General features: G+C 42.8%; 1 protein-coding gene and 1 long non-coding RNA gene across 2 annotated transcripts in view; one reads left to right on the forward strand and one right to left on the reverse strand.

Annotated features, from left to right (window-relative positions):
- Nucleotides 1-1,419: 1,419 nt before the first annotated feature.
- ADRA1A (adrenoceptor alpha 1A) lies at nt 1,420-17,749 on the reverse strand. The gene is made up of 2 exons (XM_050910220.1): nt 16,867-17,749; nt 1,420-1,931 (listed from the first exon to the last, which is right to left on the reverse strand). Exons 1-2 carry the CDS (start codon nt 17,747-17,749, stop codon nt 1,420-1,422), a joined length of 1,395 nt encoding a protein of 464 aa, XP_050766177.1.
- LOC127025309 (uncharacterized) overlaps nt 12,295-20,454 on the forward strand; it is a 47,305-nt gene continuing 39,145 nt past the window's right edge. The window contains exons 1-2 of the long non-coding RNA XR_007767650.1: nt 12,295-12,355; nt 14,216-14,337. This is a non-coding gene — a long non-coding RNA (uncharacterized LOC127025309). The remainder of the gene's footprint in view (nt 12,356-14,215; nt 14,338-20,454) is intronic.

Below are 20,454 nucleotides of genomic sequence, written 5' to 3' on the forward strand. Positions count from 1 at the left end.
TTCCCAAAGGATGGCCCTTTCTCATGGGGATGTAGTCCTTAAGTCATTTAATGTGCTAAACTCCCACTGCTCAGAACGAGGGTAAAGTTCCTGACTGCAGGGTACCCAGGATCTCATAGAAAGCTTAGAGCACTCAGTATTGAAGGAGTCAGGAAAGGAATGTAGCATAACACTGGGCAGGGAGACAGCAAAATGTCTGCAGCTTTTCCCGTGACTGTGGCACTGACCTGACTAGCAAGCACCTGAGCAAGGAGTTATTGAGTCTTTAAGCAGGTCCCTGCTGGACTCAGAACAAGGAAAACAAATGGATGAGTGAAAGTGATCTCTTTGAGCCTTCTTTGATGATGACTTACCTACTTTTGAACTTTATTAGACCCTCATCAAAGTGCAGAGACCTTCCAAACAAACCTAGGATGCATGCAAATTGTCATTTGGTTTTGTTGGGAGATTTGGGAGATTTGTTGTACAAAAAAGAACAGTTCTGGTTGACCTCTGAAGCTAGGTGGAGTGCAGCCACTTGGATCAAGTTTCCCTTGGCAATGGAGTTTACTGAAATCCACAGCACAAAGGGAAACTTCGAGCGACTCCAAGCAGGGCAGGAGCCAAGAGAGTGATTTTGCTATGCCCTGTGAGCTGAAGTGACTGCTTTTCCAGACAGGTTGAGGACAAGCAGCCTTGTGGGCATCACAGAAGACCAATTCCCCATCTGGTGCAGCCCAGGAATGAGGACCAATGAGGCTGCCCAGCTGAAGATGCAAATCCAAAGAGCTGCCTGTGCTCTTCAACAAGGCGTGCAGGACCTCACCAAGCCAGGACCTGGACAAGAACAAAAGAGGCAAGACATGGTAGGAAAACATTCTTGTCCACAGTCCCTTAACGAAAAGTAAGCAGAGATCTGTAAACACTGTCCCAAGTCCTGAGCCTCCCAACCTCAGCTCTCCTGGCTGCTGGATCAAGGTTTAGCTTTTTTGGGGCAGGGCAGAATCACAAAGTGGCTCTAAATGTGGAGCTGTCTGAAAGTATCCGTGCTGAAATCAGCATGGGGTCTTTGTAGTTTGCTCTTTCTCCTCATTTCACTTAAATCAGAGCAGTAGGAACTTTGAAACAGGGGAATACAGTGAAAAATAAAGCCTTTAAATTTCAGGCAAATGGCTTGCAGAGGCCAGTCTCTCGGAAGACCGTAGGGTGCTCACCATCCACTGAAGCCATTCGCTGTCTTTAAGGGGCTTCGTTCAGGCTGCCAGCACTCAGACACATCACTCCTCAAAAGATTTGGCCCTGTTTTACAGTATGCTATTTGTTTCACCTGGATCCTTTCAACTGTTGTAGCATCTACTTCTACTTCCCAATAAAAAGAGTAACATTCCATTAGCAGAGCCACGAGTTTGCCAGCCTACGGTGCTAGGCACATTCAGTCCTTTAGACGTCCTCCCCGTTTTCACTGAGGGAGATGGTGTGTATTTTAATGGTTGGCACTTTACAATTTTCATGGACAAGGTTCCCTGAAGTGCCTGCACAGCAGCATTCCTGGAGGAAACCTTTACTTTTCACTTTGGCTGCAGTACAGTCTTTGGAAACTGCATTTTTTGCAGGCATGCTTTGCACAGCGGAGAATATCTTCCATTCGCAGACCCCATCCGACTTGGAAATCTTATAGAAGGTTTCTCCCGAGCCGACAGGGATACGGACCACACCTTTGCCACTCTCCATGCTTTGGCTAGCGGGATGGTTGAGGTTGAAACTTGGGGATTGCTTCTTTGCTGCTTGCTTCCTTGGGAGGCACTGAGCTCTCAGGACGTTTTGGAATGCTTTCTTAAACTCTTGACTTGAGCACGGGTAGATTATGGGGTTGATGCAGCTGTTTAAATATCCAAGCCAAAATGTTATTTTAAAAAGTGTGTCCGGGGGTTTGATTGCAGGAAAGAAAGAACCTAAAATGGAAAATACACAGAGTGTTAAGGCAGAGGCAGTGAAAAATTGCAGGTAACCAAAGAAACTTAAACACTGGAAAAAATAAATAAGATTCTGTTCTGTCATGGAAAATTTATGACGCGAAGACCAATTCCTGCAGGAACAAGTCTTTCAGAATATATGGTGTCATACAATCACATGGATGTTCTATCAGAAATCAATTCAAGACATCTACTTTATTATACAAGCGTTGTATTCCCAGTTACAGCCAGAGAGGCAAGCAAGAGGACCGATATCAAGTGATAGAGGAAAATTGCTTCCTCCGGGACTTCTAATTCAAGATTAGTTAGCCAAATAACAGTCATATCTAGGAGGTTATCAAAAGGGGTTTCAAACGGCAAGAAAATCGCACCTTTTCAGAAGTCAGAGTAAGTGAAAAGTAGGGTTACTGAGTAGACTGCATTCCAGCTAGAAGTCTTAAAAATGATAAAGTATTGGGTACTCATTTTCCCTTGAAACCTTTAGAAAATCTAACTGTCCACATTTTTGTGTCTCATAGAATGCATCTAAAATTCAGAGAAGTTAAAGGAAAGGTTCCTTCTTACATCAGTGAACACTGGAGAAGGTCTCATGCCCAGCCATGATATATATATACTGACATATACTTGCAAGGTTACCTCCCAGAGACGATTCAAAGAGCAAGAACTTAGATGGCTCCTTAGTAAGGAAAGTGCTATGGGACTTTTTATTCTATAGAAGGCTGGATAACATTCAAAAAATTTGAAATCTTTTGACAGAGCTTATTCAGCATATCAGTGACAGAGCCATAAACTGTGCATTCATTAGGCCTCACTGTCTTGGCACAACAACAGTCAACTACAAGTGACCACGCAAATTGAAAATTAAATAGCATTACTAACATCATTTTTTAAAATAGATTATGATATGTGATGACATAGGATTTAATTATGAATTATCTGCTGATTTAAAATCTTGGGAACATTTTTCCTAATGCCAAACCTTTGGTATTTTGTTTAACTACAACTTGAGCTCCTTACTGCCTGTATAAGCAAGTTTTTAACTTTAAATGATTTGAATAGGATGTCAGTAAATTCTTAAGAGATGTACTCATGAGGAGATGTTATTATAAAGCTACAGAGACATATTTAAGATATCACAGAGTCAACACTGCTGCTTATGGAGAATTGTTTAGAAATTTGTTGCTTTTCTTGAATGACACTGGAAAGCATCCATTGTAACAAGATCCTGTAATTCTCTTATTTGGTACTTCTCTTTGCCTAGAAATAAAAACAATATTATCTGAAAGTGAATGAACCAGAAAACTAAACTCTGTGTGATGCTGGGGTGGGAGTAAGTAATAAAAGCACTTCTAAGACCAATTTTGCAAAATGAATGTAGAACCAGAGAAAGAAAAAAATATTTGCCGTATGTTGTCAAGGGGAAAGGCTGTTTCTTGCCTCCTTTAAAAGAAAGGGGAAAAAAAAAGTGGTTCTATCGTACCAGTGTCAGTAAGTAGTTTAGGCACAGGAAGAAAAATAATTTCCCAGAAAACATAATTGGCTTGTTTTGGACTTTATAAGCAGGTTTATAATAAAAGAACTTTTAGCACTGACAAATGTTTGTCTTTCTGCTTTCCCCCGGAAAAATTGTAAGCATGTGCATGTTGAAAGAAATACTGTGGAAGATTTAGGCATCGATACATTTGTCATCCTCTGCAGTTCAACTACATCTGTAAGCAGCTCCTAAGCTTTACAGGGATCGATCTGTTCATTGGGCCTCCCCTGACTTAGCAAAAGCTAATAATGCAATCAGAGGGTGTTCTAATTTAATTCTGAGAGCTGCTGAACTTCGGTTTGAATCTTTTTCTTCCCGTCTTTGTCAAACAAAGCTACAGCAAGTGCAGCAAACGCTTTCAAGCGGCAAAAGCCAGAGAGGAATTCTCAGGGTCTTTTTGCCTGTGTGAGAATGTATCAAAGGATTGCCTGAACCAGACACACAAAGAGTGCAGTGTGATTAATGACTTGCTCATTCTGCCGAACACAGTCTCTGCTGTGAAATGCGAAGCAATGTCTTCTTGCCGTGGCACCAGCTCCTACCCTCTGAGTGGAGCTCATGGGCCCGGAGGCCACGCTGCTGTCAGGGAAGAAATTGGAGATGCGGCAGGGTGAGAAGCCTTCCAGTTATCTCTGACTTGGGAGAGGTCCCCTAAGACCCAGGTCATCTGGTGTATGGTGGAGCAGCAGAGAAGTGAGACTGAGTCAGAATACCCAAAGGCAGTGGAGAACGTGCCACAGGAGCTCGCTCTTTGTCTCGGAGCCGCTGAACCTCTGATTGATTCCAACCCCAGTTACAACCTGGGCATCAAGCACGAGTCTCGCTGCCTCCGTGATTGCTTCTGCGTAGCTCCAAGCTAGCTAGGTAGAGCAGTTTCACCATCAACCAGTTTTTAAGACCAAAAATGTTGTGCTAAAGAAAGCAAACGCTGTTTTGCAGTTAAGCATGAGCGAGCAGGCATATCCACGACCTAGAATTTTTCTCAGCAAATTAATGCTGCTCTCCTTTAGTGAAAAACAACTAAATAACGTTCTCAAAGAACTTTCTGGCTGAAGTCATTGGCAGATGAAAAATAACGAAAGGCTTCTAAATGCCCAAATCATGCTCAATTTTTCCTTTATTTCCTCATTTAATTGCAGCATATCTACTGCTTTCCCATTTTGTGTTAAGACAAAAGGTGAAACAAATCTCGGTTTAGGGAATCAGCTGTGTGAGGCTGAGTGTAAAAATGAGTAAACAATAACAATTCCTGTTTGCTGCAACTTGCTGGCTCACTCTAAATGGAATGCTAGTGCCTTGCCAAAGTCTGTTAAAAATAGAAAATAGCCAGTGTCAGAGTCTGTCTCTTGCTCTTTTTTTGGGGTGGGGATCTGCATGCTAATTTATTAATGTAACCTTTTTTGGTTCATCAGTGTAGAGACTTGTTGGAACAACACACAGTGAAAAGGAAACGAAGTAGCTTTGACAGCATATAAACTTTGCTATCTGTAGACCCCATCACACGCTGTCTTTAACGCTTTCTTTCCAGTGGTGGATACAACTTGGGCTTTAGGACAGCAGCTTTGCTCTGCTGTGCATTTGGTTGTGCCAGCCAGTGATGTTTCATAAGTTTAGACCAGCTAAAGCTCTATCTCCAGGCTTCATTGTAACTGTGTGTTGTCACGTGAATGAAACAGTACAAATGTCAATAGGAAGAAATATTGTCAGTAGCATCTTGAAAGGGCTGAGGCTGGAATTGATAGTCAATGGACCCAATATGTAACAGAGCTAGATGTAAAATCAAAGTAGAAATAATTTGGACCCTCTTCTTACTTATGCCGACAGCTTATTCCACTTCCAGAGCGACATAAATCAGCATGTCTAAACCTTGAGCCACTGAATTATTGTGTAGGGTGCAAAAAATATTTCACCTCCTGCATCTTCTCTGTCTAATGAGCAAAATCCTTCTGTATGTTGCACAACTGCTGTGAGGAACTATTGACATGTCAGCATTTGCTTAGTGCCTCTATAGAAGTGTGATGTGCTATTCAAAGGGCCACAGAAAGCAATGCTCTTCTATTGCAGACACCTAGTTACCTCTGTAGTTCAGAAACTTTCCCTAATCTTTTTTGTTGGCTACCTGAGTATCTGGCAAAAGGGGAAAAATATCATATTCTCCAAGTCCTTGGGGAATCGTGTTCCTCCCCACAGAATGCTAAGAATGTGTTCTTTTCTTCCAGGCCTTGCATATTCAGTGATGTTGCTGTCATGATTAATATCAGTGGTCAATGTATCTGGTAGCAAGTGGGAGTCATTTTCAAACAGTGCTGCTGAGCCCGATGATGAAGTGTTTTGTTCAGTGTGCTGAAACATGGAAACGGGCAGTGGCTGGCAGCTCAAGTCAGATGAGTTTAAAGTAGAAATAAACATCGGCTTTGTGTTTTGGGTTTTTTTTATAAACAATGACCATAATCAACCATGAGATTAAACAACGAAGCAGAGTGGTGAATTCTCCCTTCTTTAAGATATACAGTGTAAGACTGTCTGATTCCTACGTAGCAGCGAGGCAGTACAGAGAAACCAGGTGGAACTGGGGCAAGCAGTTCAGAGTCCATGACCACTCAATCCTTGACCACTTGGCGGCTGCCAATTAGTGTCAGCTCAGGTGTGGACACTTGCCTACTAGCAGCCAGGACTGAAAAAACAGAATTATTATAGCATCTAACTCTCCAGAGTAAGCTTTTCCAACTCTCTCACTCTAGGCTAGGTGTAATCATAGATTAATAAAGTGCTGCCATCCAGGTATCCTCTAATAGAGCTGGATAGTGAGCAGCAGTTGAGAAGTGAAAAGTTTTCTTTCTTAAAACTAATTCTCTACCCTATTCACAGGCCTTAATATCTTCTCCGGTACACTGTCAGGAATAAAATGGTAAATAGTGGCAAAACTGATTACAGTTTAGAGGCTTCATCTTCCATTGTCTCCCTGCAGTCTGTGCTGGAAGGACAGTAAAGAAAACATCAACTGATCTTTTAATGCCTTAGAATTGTAGATTGACTAAATGATGCTTGAATTCCTGCTTTGTTTTCGAAAGGCTGGGGACTCTCAAGTGTCAGTAGCACAATTCAATTGCTTGTTATATGAAAATTAAATAAAATAAAATGTACTATTAGCCTCCTGAGATTCTTTGCCATTAAGTATTTCATCACTCACCCCTGAAAATGTCAGGATTGCATTTTCTTCCCTCATCATTTATTTTCCTGTTTGTCAACTCGAAGTTTCTTCAGATCTGAGAGATAAGTTTTCCATGTACCTCCTGGTGAGTAAGTGCCAATTCAGTCACAAAGATGTAATTTGACTTTGTCATTTGTCAGAAGTTATAGAACTGCTTGATTATAGGTTGTTTAAAAACCAGTACTGATGTCGTGCATCGTTTCACTGATGGACAACAAAGAGGGATTTAGAAGCTGCCAGACTACAGAAACTTGTGTTGTTTACTCTGTATTGTCTCCCTCAGCACCAAAGGAATAAGATCCCATACATTTTTGTGACCTGTGGACCCACAGTGGTGTTAAAATCCGTCTCTGCTACTAAATCTTGCATCTCTGTTTAGGTTTGCTACTTTTTTCCCTTTTTATGTTGTATGGCACAAATCTGGCGATTGAGTCAGAGCACAGGAGAAGGCAGGCAAGGGTGTATGGCTACATTGGCACATGGGTGAGATCAGGGCTGTACCCATGTGCGATGAGAGACCAGCAATAACCTGCAAAGCAGTCATGCCCGTGTATTCAGAGCTTGCAATGAGTAGCTGCCTGCAGTACCTAGAAGTCAGCAGCTGCAGACTCCACTCAGGAGACAACAGCAGTGCCTGTGCACCTTGTGAGCAGAGACCCAAACAGTATTTGTTAGTGTGCTGTTATCAGGGCTTAAAGCGTCCCAGGCAATGAGGAGAAGTACCCATTTTAAACCTTGCACAGAAGTCAAACAAAAATCCTAGCATCTCTTGCCTCTGACGTGTAGGAAATACGCCTCTGTGCTCACAGCAAACTGGAAACAGGGATAGTGGTCTGGTTTACAGGGAGGCAAAGCTTAAAACTCAGGTCCTGGGATCTGCCCTTAAGGAGTCAAGCTAGAGGGCAGCAGCTATTCCAGAGCAATTGCCCTAAAGACCCAGAGGATGAAGCACAGAGCAGCACTGATGTCCCCACGCAGATTAACTCTGTATCGGGGCACCCTAGATCTCTCATGAGGCAGTCTGCTCTACAAACATTGATAAATGTGTTATATCTTGTGTTCCCAAGCTCAATGTTAGCACTGAACTTTATTCCATAAGACTGGCATTCTATACTGCATCTTGGGTCAAAACACAAACCACCCTCTGGAAAGTATATTTATATATACATGTATCGCTGCAGCCATGCAACAGCTGCGCTCTGTACATACATGCTCTCCCAGCACGTCTCACCCTGCTGCTCCCTTATGGAAAGTATTTTCTGTGGGAACAAAAAATGGGATCAAAGAACCCTTGAACAGTAGGAAACACTTCTGGGTTTTGTACAATCAAATTAATGCAACAAATGCAGAATGACGGCTCATAGACTTGAGGAAGGGTAAAAGCCTGCATCTGGCAAGTCTTGCACGTTTACAGCTGTGCCTGTCCCAGGGCCTGGAATATTGCGGCTGATTCAGGGAGAAAATAAGAGTGACTTTGTGCCTAGATATCCCTGACCCATAATAAACAGATGTAGAAGGAGGAGTGAGAGTTTGTTTTTCTTCACAAGGGCCTGAATTCAGATCTCTGGGGCATCAGGAGGGTGCGGGTGCTGGGACACAGGTGAGAGGTGGCAAGGACAGGCAACAAGAATGGGTCAGTCTGGGAACGGTGCTCTGATTATTTGGATTTTTTCAGACCTAATTTATGCTCTGTTTCATATTGTACCCACTTACGATGGATGATATTTCTGGCAAAGAGCAAACATCTCAGCAAGCAACTATTTCCAGATTCACTGTGGGCAGTTGCAGATTTAGAAAGCCGATAAAAAACCATGGGAAGGTAAACTGAGGTTTTGTTACCCATGTAAACCCAAATAATCACATTGTTTTACAAATCAGTTTCATTGTCGTTGAAATTCCAGCTCCCATGCTGTTACTGCAGTGGAATGATTCTGGATCTCGTTGCTCACATTTTTAAGATATTTGATATTTGTCCCAAAGCCCTCACTCTCGGAGTCATGCACTTACAACAAAATCTTAGCTTTCCTTTAAAAATTGAAAAAAAAACCAAGCGCGTGGTTCAGAGAATAGTTTGAAAAGATGAGTCTATCTCAGCCTGTCTCACGAGTTTGTCACTATGCGGTTGTCAGTCGTGATTTTGGAATCCTTGGGGTTAGCAATACAGGAATTATCTTCTTCAGCAGAAGCTGAGTATCTCTCCCTTATGTATCCAAATTGAAGACAAATCCTGACATTTGCTGGGTGGGGTGGGAGAATCACTCATCGCCTTTCAATCACCGACAAATCCTAAATTGCTCCATGACATTTGAGAGCGAGTGAAAAATTACATTCCTGGTTCATTTACTCCAGGGACTTGCAAGTGGTGACTACACAAAGCAGGAACGTTTTGAAGACAAGGACAAACCTTCTCTGACAGGTAGTGCATGCAGGAGAGCCATAGAAGTGAATCACGAAACATAGCACAACTGACTCCACTTTCTCTCTCTTGTTTTCAGTGTAAAGGGCTATTAATATCGCCAATTCCTTCCGCTGCTTTGCTGTGTTATGAGTCAGTGGGACACAACGTTTCAGGACTCGATAATGGTAGAGAAATGTTGGCCACAGGGATGTCAGCAGGATCTTTGCCATTGGCTTCGGTGTAGCTGAGCTATCAACCTAGACCAACAAAGCCTTTCCAGTCTGTGTTTATGAAAAATGCCCCTTGTGATTAGCAAAAAACCCCCCAACTTGCCAAGGAAATATCTTGGCTGTTTATCTTCATGGCTTATTTTCTCCCCATTCAATGGCTGACACACACACACTTGTGCTCCACGACTCAAGGAGTGTAAACACCCTTCTTCTCCCTGACCTGTGCTCCAGAGAACGAGCTGGGGCTTTATTCTGGTTTTTTTTCCCCTTTATTTCTTTTTTTCTTTTTGTTGCTGAGGGAACACACTGAAATACTAATGTGGGGAATCTAGCTCTGCATATTTCCTCCATGGCTGGAGTTCAGCATTTTCTGATATGAAAACTATGTTGAGGGTTAGGTTGTCACAGCTTTTATTCATTTTATTTTATTATATTATTATCAGCTGAACCACGAAAAGAAAGGGGACTCAGATCCTTGTTTCTCTAGATATCTGGACAACCCAGCCATGACGATGTCGAGGGAGTGCATGGGCTGCTTGCCTTACTCTCTGCCCTCCAAGTAAAGGGGTAGGAAGGACAGGAGGATCCCGTGCTTATATTTACTGCTGTGAGACCATCTGTCCAATTCTAAAGAAGAAAAGAGGTGATTCACGAAAAGGAGTTAAGCTATTTACATTCTGTATGGGGAAATGCCAGGATAGTGATTCCCTGGAAGACTGGTGCAATTCTACACAGTTCTGCTTCCCAGGAAAACTTTTGCTTTCTCTTCCTTATTTTCCTCATCAGCAAACTTATTTACCCTCCCATCAGGTAAACACCTTCTCTTTAACACTGCCTTCACAGGATAAGACAATACTACCCATTGCTTCAGCATCATCGATCAAAATTGTCTCGATTCTGCAGGAAATCGGTGACTTTCTGTTCAGCTCCTACAGTTAACCTGTTACTGAGGGATCCCAGCTCACTGCTGAATCTCACACCGTGGCAGTTCCCATTATACTGCTGCTTAAACTATGGGGGATGGATGCCTTTTTATGCCCCAAAAAGACCCTAAGAAACATATTTAAACTGCTCTCAGAATCTCACACCAGTTGAAGCCTGTGTGTTACTCTGAAATGGTGTTCCCAGATTTTGCTGATTAAAACACCGCTGTCTGAAGGAGCCGGTAGGTAGGGAAGAGAGTGAATTGCAGGGTATAAACTTCAAGACAGTAGCAGGTATTTGAACTCCTGCTGTGATAAGATATGGGTGAAGCAGAGACCCTGGCTTTACTTTCCCTGACCCGACTCTGTTGTATTCTGGTTCACGATGACAAAAGAACATGGTCCGAAGCCCAGTTACTTTGACAGTAAGTGAGCAGGACGCAGGATGGCTTATCCAGAAACCGTGGGAGTTCATCTGGAGATGTTCTGGCAGGAGAACACATTGAATCGAGACTCAGATGATCTTGAAAAGAGCAAGAGGCCATAAAGCTATACCTGATATGTTTTTCACTGGTACCAAAAATCAGATGGGTCCTTGAAGCACAGCCTTTGGGAAATACTGTACCCTGACAGATAAAATGGAAGCTTTGTGTTGTCCCAGCATTGCAACATAGAGGAGAACAGGTCAATCATGCCTTAGCAGCGTGGTTAAGGTAAATGTATTTCTGTATCCGATAACAGACAAACAACTGCAGCTTTTCTGTCATGTCTGGCCACCTTTGACTTCTAAAAATAAGTTTCCCATGTACAGCTGAGTGGACTGGGTGTGAACTCATGCCTCTGGAGCCCAAGCAAGGTGCCATAGTTAAATCAGCCACCTTATTAAAACAGATAACAAGTGATGATATATACAATAAATGCAAACCTCACAGGAAAACACAGGGATAAATCCACCGACCTCCAGACATTGCTGCATGTTCCTGCTCCTCACCTTGTGACCTCCTGAGACATTGCATCAATGGTAGAGATAGAAAAACGCATTTTATTTTTCTGGTTTACCTCTAGTGAAAGCAGAGAGTCATTCTCTTTGACTCCATTTAAAAAAACAACCACAAAATAGTAATTAGAAACCAGCTGCAGACAGGCATGTAGACAGGATTAGAGGATTCCCTTGACAGCGTTTGTGTCAGCTCACAAGACTAATTTACTACTCTACAACAAATATAAATACCCTCCAGCGTATCCTCTTTTCTGCTCTCTTCATCATGAGAATGATTGACAAATGCTAAAAGCCTTCCTCTCCCTTGCCCAGTTTACTAGTCTGGATTTTTTTTCCCCTGTGACATCCTGGCTCAGACTTTCCCTTTTTTCTTCTTTCTGCTTCTGAACACAACATCTACAACCAGACAGATTTAAGCTAGCTTGCCACAGAAAGCGGACAACAAACAAAGCTCTGTGAGTTTGTTTGCTTCTGAGGGTTTGTTAAGATAAACCATCAATCCCAACTTAGGACCATTTTCATAATATCCCAGTTCTTTTTCTTTTTTCCGTGAGTTCTGTGCATGTTTCACCTCAAAACAACCTCCAAGCGCTGTCATCTATGTTGTTGAAAATAAACCATCTGAAAAATTCCCAAAGCAACCCACAAGTGTCTTCCAGCTACAGGAAAAGGTCTGCTCTGGCAGCTGGCACCACTTTCCAAGGTGATGTTGAGGACGAGGTTACACCACTACAGGCATGCACTGAATTTCTGGGCTCTTCTAGCTCTGAGTATTTCTTTCTACACCTGTCTATAGCCTTCTCTAGCAATTGCAAGAGGAAAACAAAAAACAGAGATGGAAGAAACACGCTGTGCGGCAGGCTGTTAGTGCAGAGTGCCAGGGCCCAACAGGCCTTAATTGCCTAGATGAGCCTCATCTGCGGCCTCTACCCACAAACCCTCGGCCTAGCAGCTGCATGTAAGGTCGGCTTAACCCTCTCTGAGTGAGGTAAACAAGCTTGTGCTTGTTCTTTTCTGGCTCTGTTTTGTTATTTTGTGTTTGTCTGGTGATTACTGGACTGTTAGCTGAACCTACCATAGATGCCACCTCTGACTGCTCCTGTTCAGGTACAGTGAGTGCATGCTTTTGGGGAGGGCATGGCTGTTGCCTGTGCTGTTGTCACCCTCTGTTCCTGGGTTGTACTCCCTCCTGGAGCTGCCCTGCTCTTGCTGCTCCTTGATGTTCAGGTCTCTCCAGGAGCTTGTTCTCAGGTTTCTAGTTCAGCTTCAAGTAGTCCCTGCTTGCTGGTGCCTAAGAAAATGCAGTTGCTCCAATTTGAAAAGCAGTGTTGCTTACTTTAGGGCTTTTTTTTTTTTGCCTGAGGATCTTAAAGAACTTTGGCAACATGCCAGAGAAGATCTTCTAGAACTTTGGGAAGAGAAGCAAGGTTTCACTTTATAGCTCACTTGGAAAAAAGAAACTTGGTGATAAGAAGGTTTTGACTAATGCAGAAAACAAAAATGCAGCTCTATCACCTGCTAGTCCTCCTGGCTAGATCATAGATCTTAATTCCCTTCAGGAAAGCAGTGTATTCTTGTTCATGTAAAGGAGTGCATGGGGCATAATCCCCTGTTCGTGACACCTGGCTTGTACTCCTCCTAGCTATTTGAATGGGGTGCTTTAGTGCAGTTACGTTTTGAGAAAGGAGCCAAGGACAGGGTAACCAAAGTGTGAAGGTCACCACTAAAAAGCTTTTCAAGCTATTCTTGCCGTGTAAATTAACATGAGGGGGTGTTAGACGGGGAAGCTCAGGTCACTCCTAAGTGGCTAGCAGTTGGGAATATGGTGATTAAGTGTTGCAGAAAAGAATAAGAGATTAAGAAAATGATGCAACAGGTGTAGAAGATGATATGTGAGAGCAATAGCCTTAAAGGGGACAGGGAAACATGCTTTCCAGCTATCTTCTCTGAAGGGCTGAATAATAGACTGCCTGGATGAGGTAGGATGCTCTTGTAGTCTGCTTGGCACAAACATAAGCGTATACTAAACAAGTGGCAGCCAGTGAAAGTATTTAGAGCTCCTAAACAGGCAAGCAATATATTCAGAAGATTAACATTTCCTTCGGTTTAATATATCCTTGTATACTTATCCTTATAGAAAAGTGGATGCCTAGTGTAGAATGAGGAAAGATCAGTGGACTTATCTGAAAATCTTCTGTTTGGGAAGCAATTGTAGACAGCTGGAGATGTACGTGGACTGCAGTCTTTACAACCTAATATTAGGGCTAAAGTGTTGGACATGATTGCTCTTAGGCAATGACATTTATAGGAAGCGTCTGTGAAGAATTCCTCCAATAAAGTTAATTTAGCAATGGGTTTACAGCTTTTTTTGGATAATAGCAATTCAAAGGAAGGTTTGCAGAATAAAAAAGCACTTTACACCATCAAACTTCCAGTGCTGTCGAGCAAAGCCAGAATTTGAGCTCACTAATAGGTGTCTTGTATAGAGGATAATGGGTGTAGGCAAAGGCCCTCACGGTTCTTGCTGCCTCTTCGATTACTCCTATTTAGGTGCCTATTGCTACCTCTTACCCTGCACGTCAGTCAGTCTAAGCCTTCCCTAAACAATCATGGAAAAGGACCTCTCATTGCACTAGGAAAGCTACGTGTCTAGAGAGGAACCGAGATTTAACTAGGGGAATACAAAGACTGCAGATCTAGTTGGGACAACAGTTTTTTTTAAAATAGTTTGTGAAGACATGTTGAGTTCAAAGCTTTTACAGGAAAACTTTGAGGCTAGGAGCAGATCCACTGGTCAGCTCTAAAGAGGGAGAGAAAGTGCATGCAGAAATGAAAACCTGACTTCTTCCAAGGGAAATCAGCTGTTTTGACACTCTTTTATGTTACAGAAGTTTTGTGAAGGGTGGGTTTACATTCCAGCATGCAGAGAAAAAACAAATCTTAACCTCACTTATTTTCATGCAACAGGATTATCATTCCCTGGCTTACTCCACAAACATCAAAGCCAAGTGAGAAGAAGGTGTATTGGACTACTGGACTGAAAGCCTTTGCACGGACCCTTTGTCCGGAATGAAACTTCATCCAAGAAGGTAAGACAGACATGACTTACACAGATTGCAACTGGCACCTTTACACACCAATTTCAATTAAGATATTGTCTTATGGCAGGGATACTCAAGTTGTTTCTCCAGTTACTTTCAGCAGCGTCTGCCGATATGGATATCATGCCTTTACCCCTTCTTGATATCCTTCTATCACTCTTGCCCTTCCCATACCTACACCTCCAAAGTTTCTACCCCCATTTGTTATGCACTTTAACAACCCTGGTGTTTCTTGTTTTAAAGTGGTTCTTGGCTGGTAGAGTTGATGTTAATAGATGTGGGGATCTTGAGGATGCTGTAGATCACAGTAATAGAAACTTATGTTTTGGGAACTTCTGCTGCATAGAGTGGTAAGCACCCGCCAGTTGTCTGAAGTGGTTTGTGTAGCCGAGTTTAAGAACGTCTGTCTCACGGGCAACCTTCATTGAGGGCGGCCTGGCTGATGGGACCGTTTACAGCTCTGTCCCATGGTCACAAAGCTGCAGAGCTAGTCTTCTGCACAACAAGGTTCTTGTTGCCCAGCTGGCTGTGTTGTGAACTCCACAGCTGCCAATGGTTTCAGCTACGGAGTATTCGGCACATCTGAAAAGCCTGACCTCTGCCACTAATCTGCTGCGTGATCCTGAGCGGATCACTTTGCCTCCCTATGCCCACCTTCACCTGTCTGCAGAACAGATCTGAAAGTGGTTACTGTCTTTTGGAAAGTGTTCTGCATGGTGTAGGTGTAGAGTGCCACATGCAATCATCTCCGGGTGAGGCTCTGGCTCCGGGTGGGACAGCCTGCCTCAAGATGTGGTTCCTCGTTTTTTCTGAAGACATGTTTTTTTTGTGCCACTTGTCTGTTTAATAGTGTTTTGTCTTTAAACAAAAGTAGCAAATAGGTTTTGAAAGACTTACAATAGGCTTTAAAAAATAACATAGTAACCCCACAAAGACAGGGAAACTAACCTCAAGAAAGTTTCCTTAGAAGGGATCAAAGAAAGATGCAAAGCCACTCTTGAGTCCAGAAAATTTCTTAAATCCAAAGCAAATTAATTAACAACAGCTCTGTGCGGGCAACCACGTTTGCAGATGAGAAGCGTGTTTGATGTGTTCTCACAAACCCTTTTTGGGTATGTTTCAGACATCTTGCAACCAGCATTCCAACATGCTGACATCCTGGACAGCACGAGCCAGGCCTTTCAGGGCTCCTCCTTATGAAACATCTACATCTCTTACTCCAGCACTTCCCAGCATTGACCAACAGAAAAGATTCTATATTTTGGGTTTTTTCACATGGCAATATTAGCGACAGGTTTTTGTAGAGCAACCTGGTAATCTTGGTAAATCCAGTAGAGGTTAATTGAAAAAGAACAGCTTTTTATAAGGTTCAAAAAAAAAACCTAAAAAGAAAATCCCCAAATCTTTCTTTTCATGTTTAGGTAAGCCTGGTTTTTCTTTTTCTTAATTGTACACATTGTTCTGTTAATAGCTAAAACTTAAACACAATCTTACTTTATTTTTCCTGTGCAGCATAATCCCTTTCCATAAGAAAAGCTACTGAAATTGAGCAAGTCACAGATTTAAGGTTCCATGTTTCAAAACCTAATATTTAGTACAGTTGTTGCAGAACAAACTTCAGTGTGATATGCCACATACATCACACTCAGCTATAGGTATGAAATTAGTATTCTGCTTTTAAATCCTGAAATCACATCAAAGGTGACTGAGCAAGGCTTAATTAAAATTCTAATTACTACTTTATATTTCAGTGATAGCAAAGCAGAACAAATCCCTGACTTTCCTCCCCTTTAGAATTACAACTGGTGAATAAATATTCATATTCAGCGTGATGGTTGAAGCCAGTGTTTGGCCAGTGGGCTCAGTGGGTTTCCACAATAGATGCAAGCCAGAGAAATATAAAATTAGTTTGAAGGATCCTCACTGCTGTCTTCTGACTGGCATACGTTAAATTAAAAAATACATTCATTTCCTTTGGAGTATGGTATCTAATAGTGTGAATTTCCTGATAGGAAGCTGATTTTTTTTTTTTCCCTTACAATGGGAAGTACTAGGTGCTGAGCACTCCAGGAGATCTGGCCCCAAGTCTGTGAACAGCCACTTTGACCCTGAATGCATTTATATCTTGACCTTTTACATACTTGTATCACCTGAAGAACTGGCTGCAAACTTAGATATAAACACACACACATCTAAAGATATTATTCCTACAGCAGAGTTGGTCAGAAATAGCAGTCCTAGTTCTGAAAGAGTATTTTCTATATGAAAGAGTACTAAATCCTTTCCATTGTTTTCAGAATTTTATGCTTCTCATCACCAGAGATGTTTTGTTTCATTTGAGACTTTCCTTTTTTATTTTCACTGCTTTGTGATGGAGAATGTTTTCATTTTGACAGCTTTGCAATAGAAAATTATTCCCTCAGAGCTTTTCTGATCAGCTTTATTGTACACAGGCGCAACCCTAGCCCTGCCTCCAAGGAAGGTGCTGTAAAAGGTAGAGGGTTTTGCTTTACTTACCAAGAGGCATTACTACAAAAAATGGAAGCCAGCAGAGAACGAAGCATCCCACAACTATTCCCAGGGTCTTGGCAGCTTTCTTTTGCCTGGAGAACTTGAGGAGACGCACTGAGAAATGATGCTTGCTCTTGGGGTTGGATGTTGATCCGCTCGCTTCAGGAGCATTTTTACGATGGATCCGTAGGGTCACTTCTTCGGAACGAGATCTCTCTGTCTTCAGACCAGAAGTCAGACCTTTGTTTTCCCTTTTGGCCACTACGTACACTCGGCAATACATCACCAAGATAATAGTCAGGGGGAGGTAGAAGGAGCCTAGAGCAGAGAACAGCACGTAGCCAGGCTCCTCGGTGATTTGACAGATGGTCTCATCTTCTGGTGCCGGTTCCTTCCAGCCAAAAAGAGGTCCAATCGATATTACCAGAGACAATGCCCAAACGCACAGTAACGCCAGGAGGCCTCTCTTCTCTGTCACTATACTTGGGTATCGCAGTGGGTAGCTCACCCCGATGTATCTGTCTATCGAGATGATACAGAGGCTCATAATGGAAGCAGTGCAGCAAAGGACGTCAACAGCTGCCCAGATGTTGCAGAAGATTCTCCCGAAGGCCCAGTAGCCCAAAATCTCCATAGTAGCTGAGAAGGGCAGGACAGTGGAAGTCAAGAGGAGGTCAGCTACAGCCAGGTTAATTATATAATAGTGGGTAACACTCTGAAGATGTCTGTGGCAGGCTACAGAGAGGATAACCAGAATATTACCCAAAACCCCAAAAACTATCAGCCCCCCTAGAATAACACCTAGTAAAATGGCCTTTGAAATGTTCACAGGCCCCACAGAGTGGGTGCAGTTGGAGCAGTCAGAGGAGTTTCCAGGGAGGAAAGCCATGGTGAGTGGCTGATAATGTTCACGCGAGGCTGTTGTACTTCACTCCCTTTTCAGGTAGAGAGAGTGATGAGATCAGTTCTCAGAAGGTCCTACAGGCAACATTTGCCTGGCTTTGCTGGCAAAAAGAGTTTTTAAGAATGTCTTAGAAGTGCAGCACCAGGAACAATGAGAAGGATCCAGAAACATATTACAAAATCTACCTTTCTCCCTAAGTTTTTACCATTGTAGCACAGTCAATAGCCACCAATTTCAAGTCAAATTTAACTCCTTTTGCATTTTTCTTGGCGTGCAGAAGTGAGACTACACAAAACAGAGGCTATTTATCCTACTTTCCAGGATTACGTGATAAGAAATATTGGAATTGCAGGTTAAAATCATTTCTGCCTTTTTGGGAAGATTCAATATTTAAGTAACATAAATATTCCAAAGGGTCTTAAATTTAGGTTTCTCCCAAGAGGAAATCACTGATGCTTTTAATTACCTTGTGTTAGTCCTGATTCTGCCTTACAACTGGCTTAGAAACTTGACAAGGTGGAGGCTGCTGCCGTGTCTGCTCAACAATGTCATTTGAGATACCTGCCACTACCCATCTTCAAGGTCTGAAGTGTCAATCAAAGCTTCTCCAAGCTGTGGAGCAGTTGTCACTTGAGCTCCTGGATTGCGAATTAAAGTTCATTTACATCAGCTTCTGGCTTACTCTGAAGGGGAGAGTGAAGTTTGCCGTGTCAACGATGCATGCTGTTGTGCTCTTTGCAGATCGTCACCCCCCTGAAGGAGACAAAGACACAATATGATTCCCAGAAGCAGTGTTCGCTTACTGCTATGGTTCCCATATAAGAATAGAGCGGGAGGCTATTTTAGGGAGCCTTCCTCCAGCTGGCTCCAGCCAGTGGAACCAACCTTTTTCAGCCCAGTATTGTTTAACAACAACTAAGAGACCAATGTGGATTTTGTTGCCTGAATATTCTGGCCATGTTCTCAGCAGCAGTCTGTTCTCCTTTAGGGACAGCAATCAATCCTAATTATCAGCTCACCTGCAGAGACCGGCTCTAGGAGAGAGAGAAACCTGTGGGACACAATTCAGGACTACAAACTGTGAAGCAGATTTATAAGTCCAGAATTTAGTCTAAGATTTCTTTATTAAGTGACTCCTTTACCCACTGAACTGCTCGCTAGTCCAGCTGAACTGCCCATTTTAGAAATCTATAGGGGAAAAGCAATTCCTGCCAAGCAGAAGATGTTGCAAGGAACAAGTTTCTTACTGAGTGACACAACGTTTCAGAGTATCTGGAAGCCAAGCTCAGCCTTAGCTGACTAAATATGGAGAAAAGGTACATCAGATGGAAAAGTGAGGATAAGCCTGGGAACTGAGACACAGGGGGCACAAACGGGAAAGCTACAAGTGTGGGCTGAAAAGCCTTTCACAGCACCTAGATGTGGATATAGTGTTCCCATCCAAAATATTGATCAGACAGGCGAAAAACCACCACTAAGACTACTCTTGTTAAATCCGAGATGAGGTAGGACTCTAAGCGTCCTAATATTCGGTCTTTCAGATGAGTCCCTCAGATCGCACTTTACGCAAACACTGAGCAGCAACAACTGTCACGTAGCTGAATCTCAAAACTGAATTTTCCTGCAGGCAAAGGCATTTAAAAGTCTGAACCCCTGAAATTCCCAGTTCACAAGCAGGGAGGATGGGGGAGGGGAGATGAAAAGGTATTGCACTGTGGGAATTTGCCTTCTGTGCACTGAAACGAAACTGGATCTTTATATTTTCTTTCCCACAAGAGGGAACAAGTTGGAGAATAAATCCAAGAAAAGGACAGATTTTACTAAGCACATCAATGAAGTGACTGTAGCATCAAGCATCTCTAACTATTGTAACTGTGGTCATTATAGGGTTGATGGTGGACTAGAAAATTAAGAAATGATCAAACTTGATTTTTTAAGCACATGAAGAAAAACTTCCCAGTAAGTCAAGGAGATGCAGCAGAAAGGACTGACAGATATTCATGCTCAAAACCAACCAGATAATACTCAACCTGTGGAGAGAGATGGTTTGGGGAAGAGCATACCCTAGACTCTTGTGCCTGCCCCAATCCACACTCACCTCTGTAGTCTCTAGAAGGCAGCACAGCTCCTCTGAGCATCTGGAAAGGAGATTCACAGCACAACACAGCAGGCTCCTCTCTTCATGCAGAGATGGGACTTTGTGCCTGAAAATCCATTGCTTTTCTCCCTTTATTTCCCCACTAGTATTTTGACGGCTCCCGGTTGCGCTGGTTCCCTGTATCCCTGTGAGGGGCTTGACTCCAGCATCCCTCAAGGGGTCCCTCCCCAGTTGCAGTGCTCAGCTCCACACTGTCAAGGAGCAGCAGTAACTTTACTGCTCTGCTGATGTAGCAGGCAGTATCCTTGCCATTACCGTAATCCCCTGCCATTCCCGTATTGCTCAGAAAGAAAGAGCACTCAAGCTGATGACAAGTGGTGTGTTAAACTTCTTTTTTTCCATGCAAATCTACCAGTTCCTGCAGAAATCATCAGAAAGCGGAAGGCAGCTAACGAGCTCCTGTCTACAGGCTAACAAGTAATTCTTGTGATATAACAAGAGAATTGCCTGCCAAACAAACTGAGCGTGAAGAAAATAACAAGGAGAGATCATGCAATCTGCATGCTGGGACAAAGTACTGGGGTAGGCAGCA

This window comes from Gymnogyps californianus, chromosome 23 (assembly GCF_018139145.2).
Source record: "Gymnogyps californianus isolate 813 chromosome 23, ASM1813914v2, whole genome shotgun sequence".
Taxonomy (NCBI): Eukaryota; Metazoa; Chordata; class Aves; order Accipitriformes; family Cathartidae; genus Gymnogyps; species Gymnogyps californianus.

Excerpts from the sequence above, each read along its gene's own strand:
- ADRA1A (XM_050910220.1), bottom strand. The coding sequence starts at position 17,749 with ATGGCTTTCCTCCCTGGAAACTCCTCTGACTGCTCCAACTGCACCCAC. Across the intron at positions 1,932-16,866 it reads TTTTGTAGTAATGCCTCTTG|GTTCTTTCTTTCCTGCAATC; the intron begins GTAAGTAAAGCA and ends TTTCCATTTTAG.